This window comes from Panthera uncia, chromosome A2 (assembly GCF_023721935.1).
Source record: "Panthera uncia isolate 11264 chromosome A2, Puncia_PCG_1.0, whole genome shotgun sequence".
NCBI lineage: Eukaryota > Metazoa > Chordata > Mammalia > Carnivora > Felidae > Panthera > Panthera uncia.
Window position 1 is genome coordinate 158,037,377 of NC_064816.1, and position 20,183 is coordinate 158,057,559.

Here is a 20,183-nt window from a genome sequence, read left to right on the forward strand (position 1 = left end):
CCCCCCCCCCCCCCCCCCCCCCCAGGTTCCCCATTTCATCTGCCCCTCCCCCACTTGCACTGCCTGTCTCTCTCTCTCTCTCTCTCTCTCTCTCTCAAAATAAATAAACTTAAAAAAAAAAGAAAAAAGAATAAAAAAATTAGTATTTCTTAGCTTTAAAAAAACATTATGGGGGGACTTGGGTGGCTCAGTTGGTTAAGCATCCGACTTTGGCTCAGGTCACGAGCTCACAGTTCTTGAGTTCAAGCCCTCTGTCGGGCTCTGTGCTGGCAGCTCAGAGCCTGGAGCCTGCTTTTCGGATTCTGTCTCCCCCTCTCTCTCTGCACCTCCCCCACTTGCACTCTGTCTCTCTCTCTCTCTCAAAAATAAACATTAAAAAAACAAAAAACAAAAAAAAAAAATAAACCAACTTTAAAGAAGTACCCAGATCACTAAAGAATTAGGTGCCAAGAGATGGAAGAAGTAAGGCAGTCATCTAAACCTCTCAGAGTAATTCATTAACTCTAAAGGTGTGAAAAAGGAAATTTCTGGCTTCTGCTTTGGGTGTAGAAAGCTGCAAAAAGCACTGCTCCCACAGTCAGAGAATCATCTCACCAGGCAGTCTAAAAATTCACTCTTCGTAAACACATCAGATCACAGAAGTCACCGGGCAACCAATTCACCTCCAACTGAATGAAAGGCACTTCCGAAGAGAGGTGGGACACAAGCATTCGCTTAATCTGGAGAAGAGGCCATTTCGTGTCAGACAAGCAGCCTAAGAAGAACTCAGCTGAAACCTTTTAACAGACTGCTGATGTCCAAGTGTGAGACGCTGTGAGAACACAGGACACCTGTGACCCAGAGACACAGGTAAGCTGCAACCCACTCAAAGCGTCTCTCTGCCCCCCTCTCTGGGCGCTCGCGCACAATGCTTGGGGCCGCGGCGACGAGTCCGGAGAATGTGCCAGTCACAGCCCGAAGCCCGGGAAGCAGAACAGCAGCAATATGGGGAAGGCACAAAGACCCACCCAGATCTTTCTCGCTCATTTTCCCTGGTGGGCTGGTGAGGGCGGGACGGCAAGAAGGCACCTGCAGGGAAGACCAGCTGGTCATGGAGGAAGAGAAGGCGGGGAAAGGAGGCCTGGCCCCGGAGGAGGAGCGGGGCTGTGTTCCGGACGAGGACCACAACGGGCCTCCCCGGCCCGGCCCGATGGCGGGATCCCCGAGAACACACAACCCGGAGACCGGAGCGCGTGGGGTCTGCCAAAGAGTAAAGTGCAATCGGAACAGAAGAGTCCTGCCAATCCATGCTCTCACCGCAACTCTCACTCCTCACTCGTGAGGATACAAAACAGTAGAGCCACACACTGGAACGCACTGTGAAATTCTCTTTAAACAAACTTACCTTTCTCCTCTCCCACGTATTTACAGACGTGAAATGAAAATCCTACGTTCACACCAAAACCTAAGAGTGAATATTTATGCCAACTGTATTCACAATTGCCAAATCTGGACCCAAATACTCCCTAACAGGAAGTGGACGTACTGTGGTGGGTGCCTCCGGAAGACAGAATCCTGCTCAGCGATAAAAAGGAAACAGCTACATATATAAATGTACAGGTGATATATACAACGGCACAGGTGAGTCAAAAGGCCAGGAAAAAAAGTTAAAAAGGCCAGAATCAAAAGAATACATACCCTACAAGTCCATTTCTATGTTATTGCAAAGGCACAAAACTACAAGGACCTAAAGCAGGTAAGCGGCTGCCACAGCCAAACAGGAATCAGGGACTTTTCAGCGAGATGGACTGTTCTGGATTTTGTTGTGGTAGTGGTCATGCCCCTGTGCACAACCGTCGAAACCCACTAAATGGGTGAATTTCACTGTATATAAATTAAACCTCAATTTTTAAAATTGGGGGGGAAAGTTGGGGGCCCAAGACAAAGGAAACACGAATAGGAACTAGGGGCACCTGGGTGACTCAGTCAGTTAAGTGTCAGACTGTGGGCTCAAGTCACGATCTCATGGTTCGTGCTTTTGAGCCCCACATCAGGCTCTATGGTGACAGCTTAGAGCCTGGAGCCTGCTTCTGTGTCTCCCTCTCTCTCTCTGCCCCTCCCCCGCTTTATTTTTGTCTCTCTCAAAAATAAATAAATGTTAAAAAAAATTGTTAAAATAACTGAAGCAAGAGAATGCTAGATGAGAGATGCAAAGAGGTATAAAAATATGACAAAGCATTTATACTATTAAGACTAAGAAACCAACTGGAATGCTTCCTTTGAATTCTTTCAAAAATATATTCAGTACAGCAAAGAGACACGAGGCCTGAATCTTAAGGAAAACAATCTTAAAAACAAAATATAGGGGCGCCTGGGTGGCTCAGTCGGTTAAGCGTCCGACGTCGGCTCAGGTCACGGTCTCACAGTTTGTGGGTTCGAGCCCCGCGTCGGGCTCTGTGCTGACAGCTCGGAGCCTGGGGCCTGCTTCGGATCCTGTGTCTCCCTCTCTCTGCCCCTCCCCCACGTGTGCCCTGTCTGTCTCTCAAAAATAAATAAAAATGTAAAAAAAAAAAAAAATTAAAAACAAAATAAAAATTATCAATCCAACAGAAAAAGTAGTGCCTTCAGAGAGCTCATATGATGATCACACAATCAAATGAACCGCTGAGAACTAACAAGTGCTACTAAGAAAAAACAAAGCAGGATTAACGTGCCGAGTGTCATGGGGACCGTTTGCTTTGTTTTTCAGCCTACACTTTTATTGTGAAAAATGTCAAGCCTCCCCCAAAATGCGGAACAAGCCACGTATGGGTGAGGTGTCTACTCTACCTCCAAGTGGAGATGCCAAGCAAACGACGGAGAGGAAAGTCTGCGCCTCAGAGAAAGGGGAGCCCTGGAAATATAAGCGTGGAAACAGAAGGGTTCGCTGGCACGCAGACAGGACTTGGCGATCGCACTGGCAATGACCATTCCCAGCCAATGAGTACAGATGGCAGTTCACAGGCCGAGGGCCCCAACTATAGAGGTGCGGAGTGTCCGCAGAAGCCAGCGAAACGTGAGGAGGCATGGGTGCCCAAAGCAAGAGTGAAAACATCTCAAGAAGATGGCAGTGGTCAACTGGTAAATGCTTTCATGCTTTTATTCACGTCTTTCAAATGAGGCCTAAGAAACTCCAAGAATCAAAGCTGAATTGTACACAGACAGGTTTGAAAGAATGAGGAGAAGGAACGAGAGTATAAAACTTACGTTTACAGGTAACTATCAAAAAGATCAATCGTTACGCTAGAAGCTCGGCGTTATTTCTTCAGCTAGGAAGAGCGAGCTGGGGATACTGTGTCCTGCTCGGAGGAGACGAGGGCCACGTGACCGTCTACTGCTCTGTTGTACGATCACCTAAGCCCACAGATGTGCTTTACCCCAATCACACACAGAGACATCAGTCACAAACCTAAAAGTACTAAAAAAAAAAATTCCATCCGTATTTACATACCAAGCTTGTACTCTGAATTCTCTCTCTAGCCAACTCCCCGCCTGTCACTAATGCCCACGCCAGCTGCTTTCCTTCTCTGACCTGATTTTGACTTCTACACCAACAGAGACCAGGGAGCTCGCAGAGTCCTCAGACACCGAGCGCTCGAGGACTGGGACTGGCCGTTTGCTGATGTCCACTTCCGCTTCAGCATCCTCTTCTGCAGACTGTTCTTTGATTTCTGCTGTAAACAAGAGAATATAAAAAGTCACTCGCGCACTGAAACAATCTTTGACGAATTCATCTATAAAGCGTACACCGCAAAAGAAGAGTGAAAGAGCGACGGCAATACTTCATTAACACAGGGAAAGTTTCTGTATGTAATCGATGGCATGGCTTAGATTTACGCTCTACTGCAAAATGATCATCAAAACAACGTAAAACATGGCACACTGTTCTTTGTGCCAACTGACTCAGCCAAGTGTCATCTAGTAAAAACTGTTAACCTTATTTTTAGGATTACAGTGGTTCATCTATAGAACAAATGCATTTCAGTGTAACTCACTTAAAAGGTTGGGGGTGCCTGGTGGCTCAGTCGGTTAAGCATGTGACTCTTGATTTCAGCTCAGGTCATGATCTCACAAGATCAAGCCCCATGTAGGGCTCTGTGCTGACAGTATGGGGTCTGCTGAGGATTCTCTCTTTCCCTCTCTCTGCCCCTCCCTCGTTTGCACGCAAGTGTGCGCGTGCTGTCTCTCTCTCTCAGAATAAATTTTACAAAATGGTTCTTTACAAATAAAATCATTAATTTAAAAAAATCATTACAGTCTTAATTATCAGAGATTCTAAAAGTAAATGCTTAAACAGTGCCTGGGTGGCTCAGTTGGTTAAGCATCCAACTTCCAACTTCGGCTCAAGTCGTGATCTCACGGTTCGTGGGTGCGAGCCCCGCATCAGGCTCTGTGCGGACAGCTCAGAGCCTGGAACCTGCTTCGGATTCTGTGTCTCCCTTCTCTGCCCTTCCTCCACTTGCACTCTTTCTCTCTCTCCCTCTCTCCCTCAAAAAATAAATGAAAATGTTAAAAAAAAATTAAAGTAAATAATCGAAATTCAGAGCACATCTGGACTCCACTGCCTCTTTCATTTATCCTCAAGACTCCAACCCCAGACACCTGACACGTACTCTATCATATCAGGAGGCAACCGAACAAACACCACGGCCTCACGCTTCTGTCTGAATAAAAGTGACCCACCCCCTCTCTTAGACCGCATCACTGGACGTTCACAGGTACTGCCCTTCCACCGGCGCTCCAGACGCAACTCCACGCTCCAGTCGGTCCTTCTTTTCTAGCTCGAAATTCACGGAGACCTTTCCCCACCACGACTCCAAACACAAGAAACAAACAAAACGCACTCACAGTCCTTCAAGCTTCTCTTCTCTGTCTTTGCCTTGTCTTCCCAGTAAAATTCATGAAATGGGACTTTGGAGGGACTGCACCTTCTCTAACGGACAGCCTCCCACCGCAGCGCTGTTCTCTCCACCGCCGCCGCCAGCAACAGAACTGACGGTCCAGGGGCTACCCGCCAACCTTCAAACGCTGTAGAAACTCATCTGGCACTAAGGACAGCCTCCTCCCCAGGGAAATGTTCCTCCCCCTTTTCTCAGCGGGAGGTGTAACGGATTACTCCAGGCTTCAGAGGCATAAAGACTGGCTCTCGAGTACCAGCTCTGCCAGCCCCCATCTGTACAATTCACGGAGCCCCCTCCCGAAGTCTGCAGACCGACAACACTACCACGTATCTCACGAGGTGGCGAAGGAAAATTAAATGACCTAGTATCTGTCTCTTCAGCTGTTTTCTTTCAGACCTCTAAATGTGGAAACAGCCCCCGGGATGTCTTTTATGTGCTCTCTCTTCTGGAAGAACTTCACTGTTACCCAGCTTTTCACAGTCTCCTCCGGACTTCATGGTCTTCAACCGCCATCTGTGGCCCTGGCCCCTCCCCTGAGTTGCAGACCTTACTTTAACTGCACTCTAGACATTTCTAGCAGCCTCGACACTAAATTCCACACCACACCTGATCTCGTATCTCTTCAGTCTGACTTTCCTCTGTGACTATCAAAATCTTCTAAATTCATAACGAATTTGAGGTAAGTATTTTGACAATTAATTTTGAGAACTATTAATTGTTCAGTTACAAAAACTACAAATGATCGTAAGCCTTGTCAAATCATAAAATGAATGATGAAATAAAGCAGCGACCAGGCAGTCTGGGTTCTCCTATTTAAAACAGCATTGTTCTGGAGGGTCTGGCCGGCTCAGTCGGTGGAGCGTGCAACTCTTGATCTCAGGGTTGTGAGTTCGAGTCCTACACTGGGCTCAATTAAATTACTTAAAAATAAAATCTTTAAAATAAGTAAAAATAAAAATAAAATAGCATTCTTTCATAAACCCGAAATAATAGAAAAGTTAGCCATAAACCAAGTGCTTGTGGGCCTATCAATCAGACTGCCTATCTGATCTACCCCCAGCCACAAAACTGACACAGAGTGTCTAGAATCAAATCTACAAATATAAAATATATTTACAGCAAAGGATGATAAAAAGATTTGCAAGCTTTACTAGCATATTAAATTTCTTTATGACAAAAGACACCATGAACAAAATGAAAAAGGACATCAGAGATTAAAAGAAAATACATGTGATTTGTATACACCGATAGGTATTCAAATCCAGAATATGTAATGTAAAGAACTTCACCGGTGCACCAGGCATGGACAGAGGATAAAATCCATACTCTCTTTTACATGCAAATTGCAGTACGGCACTAACTTCTTAGCTACTGACTTTATTTCTCAACCTTCTTGGTAGCTAATCACGTCAAGTTCTCACCAGCAGAGGATGACCAAAAGTCCCCGTGCATCCTCTATGTCCCCTAACAGGAAGGGATTTGCCCTGGACTAAATGATGCTCCCTCTTTCCTGTGGACCGGAACACAGACACATCAGCAACCCAGATGCAATGTTGCAGATGAGAACAACATTCTCGTGAAGGGCAGAGAAACAAGATGAAAGGAACGTGGGTCCAGAAACAACCACAGGGAGCAAAGATGACCCATCAGCCTGAACCTCTCACTTTCAGAAATTCTACATGAAAGAAAAATTAATGTGTTTTATTTACACCACTGAGATGCCCTGAGCACATGTTTGAGGCCTCTGTTATAGCATTTTAACCCAAGCCCCAATTAACACAGAAGCCAGTAGAAGGAGTGGGGAACTGCCAAAGCAAACACTTCAAATGTGGGTTGGTGATCAGGCAATGAGAAGTGATACCGGAGATTGGAAATCACCCGACCCCTTTTATGCCGTATTTGGTAGATCTGTGATCTGCAATACGTTGGAAAGCAGATCGGTGCCTCCAGAGCCTAAAGCCCTGGGGGAAGCATCTGGAAAGATCCAAAAGTTATTTTGTGTTGCCTGTCCTCTGGTGCTTTTATGACCGAAAAGAGGAAGTAATATGATTCTACCAGACACATGGATTCCCTCTATTATATTCAAAGCACTATAAAATGACCATATTTAAAATGCCTTTGAGGAAGCATTTCCTTTCCACCCAGAGATGCCCTGAGCACATGTGGACATGCTCTTTTTGTACCATCCCCCTTCCTAGGCAAGGGTAAGAGTCAAGATAAGGAGAATAAGAGTACCTCAAAAGGTCACGAATCATGAGCCACACGGGCCAGGGTCATGCGCCATTACATCTCCCGGCAGCATTTTTCTCCTCAGGGCCCACTCTGTTGAGCCTCCACCCCCAAACTGAACTCCATCCTACAGGGTGCAGCCTGTCTGCTCTCCGGTGTGTGCTGCTACCTACCACTTACAGCCTCTCGTCGAAATTTTTCTCCAAACTGTAGCACGATCCCAACTATTTCCTTATTTTCATCTCCTTCACAAAGAAAATGCACAACGCTTTTAACATGTTTAGCAGCTCTTTTTGCTCATAACTAAGAGGAAACCAGTAGGCAGACTGTCTCTCCACGTGTGTCTGTCTCCCTATCTCCCTCTCGTTCTCAAATTAGACCAGAAGGAGGTGGCAGGGTTAAACACGAAATGTCAACGGTAGGTTCGCAGGTTTTCAGGTACTCAGTCCTTAGAAACCAGGCTCCCTGCATTTCAGAGGGGAAAAAACAGACTCAGACTACAGGGAGTTTGTGCTTCTTGTTTGGCTTGGTTTGTTTGTTTTAAGTGGGATCTGGAACGGGCTTGACCCACAAAGAAGGTAACAGTAAGGCAGGCTTCATGAGTTCCTGCTATTCTCCTTCTGCTTCCAGCTCTTACTGCCACTGAGTCGGCCCAGGATCCTACCCTGGATCTGCTGAAGGCACAGTAGGGATTGATGGATTTTTGGTTTGGACTTTGTTGTTCTGGTCATTTGTCTTCAAAGAAATAAGGAGAAATAAAGAGGAATCTCATGACCACTATCTGGGGGGCCAGACCCAGCCACAAAATAGAAACTGAAAAAAATATCCCTAAATATGTGAAATGACACATAAAACTCTTCATTTAGCAGGATAAATTAGATCTTACTATCTGTCAAAGTCAAGGCAGGACAATGAAACTAATGTTTATGTCTCTCTCTTCTCCTGGCCTGAGTCTTCGACAAGTTGCCAAAGTTTCCATCAAAAAGAATGAAATCTTGCCATTTGCAACTATGCGAATGGAACTGAAGGGGATTATGCTAAGTGAAATTAGAGAAAGACAAATATCATATGACTTCACTCCTATGTGGAATTTAAGATACAAAACAGATGAACATAGGGGAAGGGAAGCAAAAATAATATAAAAACAGGGAGGGGGACAAAAACATAAGAGACTCTTAAATATAGAAAACAAACAGAGTTGCTAGAGGGGTTATGGGTGGGGGGTGGCTAAACAGGCAAGGGGCACTGAGGAAGACACTTGTTGGAATGAGCACTGGGTGTTATACGTAGGGGATGAATTACTGGAATCTACTCCTGAAATCATTATTGCACTCTATGCTGACTTGGATGTGAGATAGATAGATAGATAGATAAAATAAAAAATAAAAAAAAAAAATTGCCAGAGTTTCACAGCAGAATGTGAAACAGATTGCTCTGGTTGAAAATGATGTCATCCAGGGGCACCTGGGTGGCTCAGTCGGTTAAGCGTCCGACTTCGGCTTAGGTCATGATCCCGCAGTCTGTGAGTTGGAGCCCCGCGTCGGGCTCTGTGCTGACGGCTCCGAGGCTGGAGCCTGCTTCAGATTCGGTCTTGGCCTCTGTCTATCTGTCTGTCTCTCTCTCTCTGCCCCTCCCCAGGTCACACTCTGTTTCTCGGAAATAAATAAAAATGTTTTTAAAATTTTGTTTAAAGAAAAGAAAAAGAAAACGATGTCATCTAAATATCTAACCAGAGATGGTCTGGTGAAATGACTATAAACTCAGTGACAACTGACGGGATAGTTCTGATGCCAGTACTTGGTTATCCACAGTTCACTACTAAAAACGCACTCTACAACACCACCCTGTGCCTGTGTCTAAACCATAAAACGGCCCAGGCTCGGCTACTCTGCCAGCTTGCGGTTTTTGCATTTCAGAGCATTCTTTTCGTTCAAACGGCTAACAGCCCAAAACCATGAAATGGCAGTGCTTTTTACATTTTAAAACTTCCAGTGTTCTATTTTTCTTTGATATAAAATATTCCATGTATCTTTCTCCTTATTTTGAACTTGATCTAAAATAAAGGCAACGCTGCTTGGTCAGAAAATGCTTTAAAGCCACAAAAGTCCACCGTGACCACGGGGATGACAGAGAGGGGATTTTATCCGTGGTCCTTACCTGTGTTTCCTATTGAACCACTAGGTGGCACATGTGCAGAGGTAACTACACTGAAGAACCTAATCACGTGTGAGGAAGTTCCTAAGAGAACATGTACAGCCTGTGCGTCTCATTCAACGGCATTGCCTAAGAGCTGTGTAAATCTATGGGGTTACAATGGCAAATTAGACCTAACTCCTGCCCTTACACAATGCCATTCCTCCCATGACTCTTACTTAACCCCAAATGGTTGCTTTTGTGAATGAACAGCAAAGGCTGTTTTAGTCTGCTGTTATTAGTTAAAATCAAAGGCTTGGAGTCAAATGGTCCAGAATCTGCATTTCCAAGCAATGTGACCTTGGCAAGTCAGCTCAGCTCAATTTCAGTTTGTTAATCATTTAAAAGATAGTTAACACCACCTGGTATAAAATTGTCTTTAGGATTAGAAAAGACAATACGCGTAAAACATTCAGCCCAACGCCTTAAGTATATGGCAAATGTAGGTATGTGGTTGCTATTCTGATAATCTACATTCACACACTACATTCTATCTATTTACTTTCCCATCTAGTTGGGTATTACCCACTAAGATATCAAACTCTTCTTGATGTCAGATCACACATTATTAAATTATACTGTGGGAAGCGATAAGGATTAAGAGAATATTATCAGCTCCTGGTTCTGTGCTAGGAGGTAACAAATCATTATTTTAACTTTTTTTAAATTTATTTTAGAGAGAGTGAGAGAAAAATAGTGTGGGAGAGAGGGGCGGACAGAGAGAGGCAGAATCTCAAGCAGTCTCTATGCTCAGAGCAGAGCTTGACATTGGGCTTGAGCCCACAACCCTGGGATCATGACCTGAGACCAAACCAAGAGTGAGGCGCTCAAGCGACCGACCCACCCAGGTGCCCCAATAAATCATGACTTTGTAATGATTTGTACCGAACAAAATTTGGAGTAACTATTGTGTGCCACACCTTCTACTCAAATGGCAGCCTGTATAAAAATAGAGGCAGGGTTCCCATCCTCGATGGATCTAGTCGTAGCTAGTGGAAGATAACAATAGGACGGCATACTTGTCAGGACGGATGTACAGGTGTAACGAGAATCAAGGGAAAAGGGGGGAGTACAGCTTAGAAGGCTTCAAAAAGGCATTCAAAGCCCAGCAAAAACTGAAAGGACAGGGGCGCCCGGGTGGCTCAGTCAGTTGAGTGACTAGATTTCGGCTCAGGTCACGATCTCATGGTTCATTGGTTTGAGCCCCGCATCGGGCAGCACAAAGCCTGTGTGGGATTCTATCCATCTCTCTCTCTCAAAATATATAAAAATTTAAAAATAAAAAATAAAAATAAATAAAATTGAAAGGACAAATAATAGTTCTCTCGCTTAATTCTTCTCTTCTAAAAAAGAATAGTAATAGCTGATGTATTATCCTCATTTAAAAGATAAGGAAACTAAAGTCGGACAGTGAAACTAGCCTGAGACAACACATCTAATGGGGAGCAGAACTGGGGTGTAAAATGAGGCTTGTGGGGACTCCACGGGGCAAGGGCATCTTGCTACACCCACTGCCCAGCACAGTCTCTCCCCGAGTACGGAGTTTCCTGGATAGATTAATTTAAGGAGAAAGGTTAATATTTTACTAGCACCATGTTACGGAAGGAATCATCTGAAGATCCCTTCATGGAATATGAAGAATATGAAACGAAACCTGAAAATACGGTTTTTCTCTTTGTTTTTCAAGCACTGCTGAATAAAATTATCAAGATAGCATTTACCTCACAACCAAGTCATAGAAATAATACGTTTTTATTTTGGACAATTAGGAAATTATTTCCTTCAAAGGTTAAATAATTCTTTGTATATACCCTAAAACTATATTCAGTAAACTCACCACCATAACCGCATAACAGACTATAAGATGTCAAAAATATTCCAGAGTCTTTAAAAAAAAAAAAAAAAAATTAAAGTTCCAGAGTCTACTTATGGCCTCCCTTAACAATACATAGCACATTCTTTCAAAGCACCCTCTTTGAATGAATTTTTAAACTGTATTTAATCTAGGCTTCTAGGATGTTGGGAGGGAAAATTCATCTTTATTTTACTAATCATTGAAATTTAGAATTCTAAAAACTCGTTTCATTATGAATATATGCTCAAGCAGAGTGATACAGCGGTACCTGTGGCCCTGTCGCCAACAGAAAGCAGGTTACTTCTTACCACATTCAGTGTTTGCAGATATATCATTTACCCTCATCATTACTTGAAAATTACAGTAATTATTAAATAGAAGTTACAATTTAAGTGTAAATCTTTTAAAAACACGTTATACAGTTACAAATTTGGCTTTTACACTTTTCATAAAATTTCAATCTAATCATTTATCTATGCAACCTTAAATATTTTACTTTATTTATTTAAAAACTATATTTGGAAAAGAGCCTGGGGTCAATGGCACTCCACTAGACCATGTGCTCTACAAAAACAGGCATCGTATCTGTTTTACAAACCATTCAGAGCAAAATCTGGATGATGTCCAATAACTGTTTGATTAATTATATATGATGCAATATCAAGGAAACAGACAAATCTCATTGTCTACATATACATAAAGAATCACAAAAAACACAGAGAAAAATACACACAGTATTTTACATGGACTAGTATTTACTAATTACGTCAGCAAACACCAGCATCCATTTTCTACCTGTTACCCAAATAATATGCCTTCTTTTATGCTTTAGTCAAACATTAAATAGAGAAAAAAATTATTTCTCTCTCCTAACCTCCTTTACCTCCACAAAATGGTGATACCATTCATGCTTCCCTTATACTAAGATTACAGAACAAAACATCGCTAAGAAAATGTGTAATCACACCCTTTCCGTCTTTTGAACAGCAGTGGTCAAAATAAGCCTGCATTCTGACAGTTGTATTTTCCGTTGTGTTTGTATCTCACTGAACCTAGTGTATCCCCTACATCCAAAATGTGTTGTAAAGCGGAAGAATCAGCACTATATAACAGTCATCCCATCTTTATTCGCGAAAATACTTAAAATACTGACACTGATCAATAATATGAAGATAGTCACTACCGTCATAGAGCCAGGTAAAGATTTCAAACATAAGCAACCAAAAATAAATACACAAAAACGTAAAATACTGGTTTTCTCTTGGAGTTAACACTTTTACAGCTAACTTAGTCTCTTTATACTTATCCATAATTCTATAAGTTTTCACAAATATGCATTATTGTTATCATTTTAATGTAATTTTTTAAAATGCAAACACAAAAGGATTAAGAATAAGAGTCCAACAATTATCAAGAACCAAAGAACATAGTGGCATTAATTAAAACAGTAATTGCTAAAAGTTATCTGCCCTCTGGATATTTTATTTAGTTGTTAAAAGTATGTCATTTAGTTTTCTATATGATTTTTTTAAAGTGTGTGTGTTTTTTTTTTAAGTTTATTTACTTATTTTGAGAGAGACTGAGACAGCACAAGTACGGGAGGAACAGAGAGAGGAGGAGAGAGAGAATCCCAAGCAGGCTCCAGGCTGCCAGCGTAGAGCCCAATGCAGGGCTTGAACCCACACAGCCATGAGATCATGACCTGAGCCAAAACCAAGAATCGAAAGCTTAACTGACTGAGCCACCCAGGGGCCCCTAAAAGTATGTTCTTAATGGTTATTAATTGTTTGCAATTAATACAAGAAACTAAAAGCCAACAAGTTAAAGATACATCTTCACCATATAATAGTTGTGTACAGCAATCTTAATCTTCTGAGTCTTTATTTGGCCTAAAAATTCAATGCAGATAATATAAAAAGAATACTTAAAAAAATATCTTGACAGTTAATGTTCAATAAATGCTTACCATATCCTAGGCGATGGTGTAAGTGATTAACATGTGTTAACTTACTGAAGCATTACAATGATCATATGAAGATAGCTTTTAAGCCTGGGATTTTACACAAGCTACTAAGTTGGTCTGTTACTGTTTCATAGATGCTAGCAGAAGATACAGTCCTGGATCAAAGACAAAGGACTTTGGGGTGCCTGGGTGGCTCAGTCGGTTAAGCTTCCAACTCCTGGTTTCAGCTCGTCATGATCTCATGGTTTGTGAGTTCAAGCCCCCCCCATCAGGCTCTGTACTGACAGTGTGGAGCCTGCTTGGGATTCTCTCCCACCCTCCCTCTCTCTGCCCCTCCCATGGTCTCTCTAAAAAATGAATAAACTTAAAAAAAAAAAAACCAAAGGACTTTATTACTCAATGCACAGCAAACAGCACAAGCAGGAGGATACCGCTGTCAGTTCCCTTTTGGCCCCTACATCTTATGGAGGCCACACCATGGGCCCAAATGAATGCCTGTGCTCACAGTGAACTGCATTACAAGGAAGGAACAAAGAGTGTGGGGAACCCACTGCTTTTATAGTAAGCATTAAACATGCCCACTCTGTCCCCGAGGGAGGACAATGACTCATTCTTCAAGGCTAGGTGCTTTAAGCACAAACCCTGAGAAATGGCCCGGATAAGGAACAGTCAAGGCCTTACATTCTTGGCATACACAACGAGATATGTCAAGTGCAAGAGACCCAAGGAGGAATATCTCCCAACAGCAGCTACTATCAACATTTCCATTTTACAGATAAGAAAGCAAGATAAGAGATTAAGGAACTTTGCTCAAGAATACAATTGGGGGTGGGGAGGAGGGCATGGAGCTGGCTTAGTTGGTACAGCATGTGACTCTTGATCTCAGGGTTGTGAGTTCGAACCCCAGATTGGGTGTAGAGATTACTTAAGAATAAAATTAAAAAAAAAAAAAAAAAAAAAAAAAGGAATACAATTAGAAGAGGAGCCTGGATTCCAACACAGGCAGTCTGACTCCAGAGCTGAATCTGCTAACCACTTCTCAGTGTGGTTAGTATGAGTTGAAGTGAAGAAATTAAAGAAAACAAAATAACTGCACAACTGCAAACAAGAGGGCGTACATAAAGCAACAACTCTGAAAACTGTGTTAGCATGTGGAGGACCAACTACAGAAAAATCTACAAACAGAAGAAGTGATGAAGGAAGATGAGTAACACAATGTGCATACTTACTACTGCTTGACAAAGAAAATGAAATGGAAAAAATATTCAGAGATTCTGTGGAGGAGAACATTCTCCAAACAAAGGCAGGATCAAACCTGTGGACTTAATCTGCAGATCAAAGCAGCAGAAAAGAATGAGCTGCCCACCAGTCAGTTGCAGCCCTTCACAGGAGAAGCAGATAAAAGGTTAAGAAACAGATGGAGGGTTTCCACAACATGACCTGTAAGTGTAACCTATGTAGTTAGAGACAGACATATGATCCAGACCGGTCCTAGAATTCTGTTTAGCTGATACACGTGCATGCTCCCTCTGCTTTGATATGGATGAGAAATAACGCAGCACTCAAGACGGCATGTAGCCATCTTCTATCCAGAGAGGCTAGCCACAGAATGAAGCTAAATCAAAAAAAGAAAGAAAAGAAAAAAACAAAAAGCCCAAAGAAAGAAGGATGGAAAGGAAAGAAAAAGGCAGAGAGATGCAATGAACCAGCACTTCATGACTAGAATAAGCCTGAATAGGGTCACCTTAAACCCGTGTCACCTCTGAGCATGACAGTATGTTGACCCATAGATTTCCTCCTTTCTTGTCGTTTGAATTCTATTATTTTAATAACAATATCTTAGCTGACCAAATATAATAAATGGATATCAAGTTTCATATACGATGCAAGAGGACAAAAGGGACTATACATTCTATTCAGTGCCCAGAAAAATTTACATAAGCCACATATTAGGATTCAAAGAAAACTCCCAGAGAATCTATTTCCTCTAACAGGAGACTAGGTAATTTGAAACAAGCCAACCATTAAAGACAAATAAGAAAGTTGACAGAAATACCTTAAAAACAAACAAGTCTTAAAAGCAACAACAACAAACATGCACAAGGCAGTGAGGAATTACCAGATGAAGCTCCTGGAGAGAAGCAGTGAGGAAGGTGGGCCTCGCACACCGGGCTGCATTTCCCACGGGCCAGTCGGCCCTCAGAAAGAGGCAACCGAGAGACTGCACTTCTGACTTACCACAGACTTGGGCATGGTCCTAGAAGTCTACAACCATCAGGGAACGAGGGTTCGAGGATGGCAGGAGCCCCAGAAGGCTGGATGTTAAAGATTGAGAGTGAACCAGAAATAAACCAATACTTGCAAGGATTGCTACAAGCTGAGTCACATGCTCGGAACAGAAAATACACCCATGAAATCCAACTGAGGTGTCCCAGATTACTAGTGCCATTAAAGTACCTGGGGGAAAAAATCAGAGAAAAACTATCTGTGTAAAGAACAACAGAACAAAGCAAAACAACAACAAAAAACCAACCCACAATTTTCTTCTATATATAATCTGTCGAATACACACTGTCTGGTATACAAGCACATGTAATCAGCTGTGTGAGGAGACAAGACAGCAAGAACAAGAGTGAGCAGAAACAATGGAAAAACAGAGGCTCCAGACACTGAAATAATCAAACAAAACCTCTAAGCCAACTGTATTTACTATGCTGAAGATAATAAGCCCAGGCATTAAAATTCTCAGGAATGGTTCTACCATAAAAAGTGATGCTGCAAATATGAAAGATGTTAAGAGATTTTTTTTTCAACGTTTTTTATTTATTTTTGGGACAGAGAGAGACAGAGCATGAACGGGGGAGGGGCAGAGAGAGAGAGGGAGACACAGAATCGGAAACAGGCTCCAGGCTCTGAGCCGTCAGCCCAGAGCCCGACGCGGGGCTCGAACTCACGGACCGCGAGATCGTGACCTGGCTGAAGTCGGACGCTTAACCGACTGCGCCACCCAGGCGCCCCAAGAGATTTTAAAATAATAAATGGACTCGGCTCAAATGTTTACCAGCAGATTAGACCATGTCAAAAGGGGACATGTAAACTGGAACATCTGTTTAGAATGATCTGTCTAAAATAAAGAACAGAGGAACAAGTGCGTTAAAAAAAAATACAAAAAAAAAAAAAAAAGGACGATAAATGACAACAAATATAGTGACACAGTCTAATAAACATTTAATTAGAATAAAGAAAAATGTGGCAAAAGCAGTACTAGAATATATATCAGCTCAGAATTTTCCAAAACCAATGAAGATTTCAAGAAATCTCAAATTCCAAAATGTACAAAGTGTGTAAAACCAACATAACATAAGAAAATTTAAAACTCGTAACAAAAATAAGGAGAAAACCTACACAGATACTGGAAATTTTATATGCGTTCTCGGACACCTCGCAAGTCAAAGGAAAGATCCAAACTACGATTGAAAACAATTGAGAAAATAAGGAGTAAGAGACGGAGCCAAGACGGTAGAGTGGTGTCGGGACCCTGAGCCTGTCTCCTCCCTAAATGCAGCTAGATCTGCGTCTAACCATGTTTGAACACCTAGGAAATTGACCTGAGGATTAATGCAACAATCTGCATAATCTGAACCAGAGAACTTGGGAGGTAAGCAATGCAAAGAGGTGTAATGGGGGCAGAAAACCCATGTAGGTGTGGAGGGTAGGAAGCCATTTTCGCCCAGAGAGGACAAAGAGAGAAAGAGAAACGGGGAGTGTGTGGCGCCTCGGGACCACACAAGAAAAGCACTCCCCCCGGAAAGTAGCTGGAGAGAACAGAGAAAGAGTGAAAACATTTGCGGGGACTAGACAAGAAATCTGTTCCCCCTAAACCACTGCCAGGGAGAAAGGAGAGGGTTTCAGTACCACCAGGATTCTATAAACAGTGGGGTGTAGTATGAAGTTCTGGGGCTCAGGGCCCAGTGGTGTTCCAGTGAGGAAGCAGGGAAAATCCCCAGGAGCAGGCAGCAGGGTCTGAGGGGTCTGGGTGCCACAAGGAGAAGCGGTTCCCCTGCTTAGAGTGCATTAGGTAGAGGCTTTATGGCTTCCCCATGGGCAAAAGTCCCTGGCGGACCCTGGAGAGCAGCCACGTTTACTGATACTGGAACAAAGAGGCCAGACCACAGCAAAACCTGTCTACGGCTGTGTTGTGATCTGCCATCAACTCTGAGCATCTGCCGCTACACAGCTGCTCAAACGTCATCTGGGACAAGTCAACACCTGGAAACTGCTCTGCGAGACTCTCCTGCAGGACCTGCGAGACCCTCCTGAGTGTGGGTCCAAGCGGGAGGGTTGTCTCTGAAGTATGGGGTTTTGAAAGTCCCATCTGAGATAAAACTCTGGAGGGAGGGGCCAGCTGGCAGTCAGACAGCTTGGAGACAGACAGGGTAAAGGCAGGGAACAGAATGAATCATGAGACAAAGGAGGACTGCCTCACACAAAGGAGGATGTGTGAAGGCACCAATTCCCATGCCAAAAACTACTGAGCTGGGTGAAGCCATTTCACCTCAAGCACAAGGATGCACACACGCACATACACACGCACATACATGGATCCACCACAGTGGGTTAAGCAGCCACCAAATGGAGAAGGAACTATTACACCAAGCCCCACCCACCTGAGCCCTCCAAGCACATCCCCTAGAAGACCAGCACAAATCCCTTCCACAGACTTAGCCTATGGACTATATCGTGCTACAAAATTTCAGTTCTAGGGGAAAATACATGTAACTTCTTTCGGGTTTCATTCTGTTTGTTCGTTTCTTTGTTTTCTTTGCTTCTACCTTTGTTTATGTTGTTTCCTTTTTCTTTCTTTTCTTTCTCTTTCTGGGATACAGAAAGAACTATTTTTTTTATTTTTTTATTCTTATTATATAAAAATTTTTTTTAATTTTAAATTTAATTTTTTTCCTTTCTCTTTTTTCTCTTTTCTATCAAGTACACCAAAACACACCTAGGATCTAGCTTCTTTTATTTAATTGTTTTATTTTTAATTTAAATATTTTTTTATTTCTTTAATTTTCTTTCTCCCTCCAAAATGACAAGAGGGATAAATTCACCCCAAAAGAAAGAACAGGAAGAAATGACAGCCATGGACTTAACACAGATAAGTAAGATGTCTGAACCTTTAAAACCGTGATTATAAAAATACTAAGTGGGGTTGAAAGAAGCATAGAAGACACCAGAAAATCCCTTTCTGCAGAGATAAAAGAACTAAAATCTAACCAGGCTAAAATTAAAAATGCTATAACTGAGATACAATCTCAAATGGATGCCACAATGACAAGGATGGACAAAGCAGAATAGCAAATCACTAATAGAGGAACTAAAATTATGGAAAATAATGAAGCAGGAATAAAAAGGGAAAGAAAGGCAAAAAGATCATGATGCAAGATTTAAAGGAGATAGTGACTTATTAAAGAGGAATAATATTTCTATCACAGGAGTCCCAGAAGATGAACAAAGAGAAAAAGGGGCAAAAGGTTTATGTGAGCAAATTATAGCTGAAAACTTTCCTGATCAAGGGAAGGACACAGACATCAAAATCCAAGAAGCACAGAAAACTCCCATTGGGCTCAACAAAAACCAAATATCACTAAGGCATATCACAGTCAAATTCACAAAATACAAAGAGAAAGAAAGAATTATGAAAGCAGCAAGGGAAAAAAGTCCTTTACCTATAAGAGAAGAAAGATCAGGCTCAAAGCAGATCTGTCCACAGAAACTTGGCAGGCCGGAAGCTGTAGCAGGACATTTTCAACATGCTGAATCAGAAAAATATGCAGCCAAGAATTCGTTATCCAGCAAGGCTGTCATTCAGAATAGAAGGAGAGATAAAGAGTTTCCCACACAAACAAAAACTAAAGGAGTTCATGACCACTAACCAGACCCAAAAAAAATTTTAAGGGGGACTTTTTAAAAAAAAAAAAAAAAAAAAAAAAAAAAGCAATAAAGACCAGGAAGGACCAGAGACCATCACCAGAAACACCAACTCTACAGGCAACACAATGGCACTAAACTCGTATCTTTCAATAATCACTCTGAGTGTAAATGGACTAAATGTTCCAATCAAAAGACATAGGGTATTAGAATGGATAAAAAAACAAGATCCATCTATATGCTATCTATAAGAGACTCATTTTAGACCTAAAGACACCTGCAGATTGAAATTAAAGGGATGCAGAACTATCTATCATGCTAATGGATGTCAAAAGAAAGCCCGAATAGCCATACTTACATGAGACAAACAAGATTTTAAAACAAAGACTGTAACAAGAAATGAAGAAGAGCATTATATTATAATTACACGGTCTATCCACCAAGAAGATCTAACGATTGTAAATATTTATGCTCTCAACATGGAGGCACCCAAAGAGATAAATCAATTATTCACAAACATGAAAAAGGAAATTGATAGTAATACCATAATGGTAGGGGACTTTAAAACCCTACTTACAGAATGGATAGATCATCTAAGTAGGAAATCAACAAGGATACAATGGCTTTGAATGACATACTGGACTGGATGGACTTAACACTTATATTCAGAACATTTCATCCTAAAGCAGCAGAATACACATTCTTCTCAAGTGCACATAGAACATTTCCCAGAACAGATCACATATTGAGTCACAAATCAGCACTCAACACAAATAAATCGATATCATACCATGCATATTTTCAGACCACAACACTAAGAAACATGCAATCAACCACAAACAAAAAAACCTGGAAAAACCACAAATACCTGGAGATCAAAGAACATTCAACTGAAGAATGAATGACTTAAACAAGCAGTTAAAGACGAAATAAAAAAGTACATGGAAGGCAAGGACAATGAAAACATGAAGGTCCAGAACTTGTGAGAAGGAGCAAAGGTGGTCATAGGAGAGAAGTATATAGTAATCCAGGCCTTCCCAAAGAAGGAAGAAATGTCTCAAATACACAAGCTAACCTTATACCTAAAAGAGCTGGA

At 42.0% G+C, this 20,183-nt stretch overlaps 1 protein-coding gene across 15 annotated transcripts in view; it reads right to left on the minus strand.

Annotated features, from left to right (window-relative positions):
• KMT2C (lysine methyltransferase 2C) overlaps window positions 1-20,183 on the minus strand; it is a 284,617-nt gene that overhangs the window by 170,534 nt on the left and 93,900 nt on the right. For 14 of the 15 annotated variants that reach the window (XM_049643093.1, XM_049643080.1, XM_049643087.1 and 11 more), the window contains one exon: window positions 3,551-3,692. In XM_049643093.1, the coding sequence (XP_049499050.1) occupies window positions 3,551-3,692 (142 nt within the window). The remainder of the gene's footprint in view (window positions 1-3,550; window positions 3,693-20,183) is intronic. The other variant, XM_049643079.1, reaches the window with a different exon arrangement.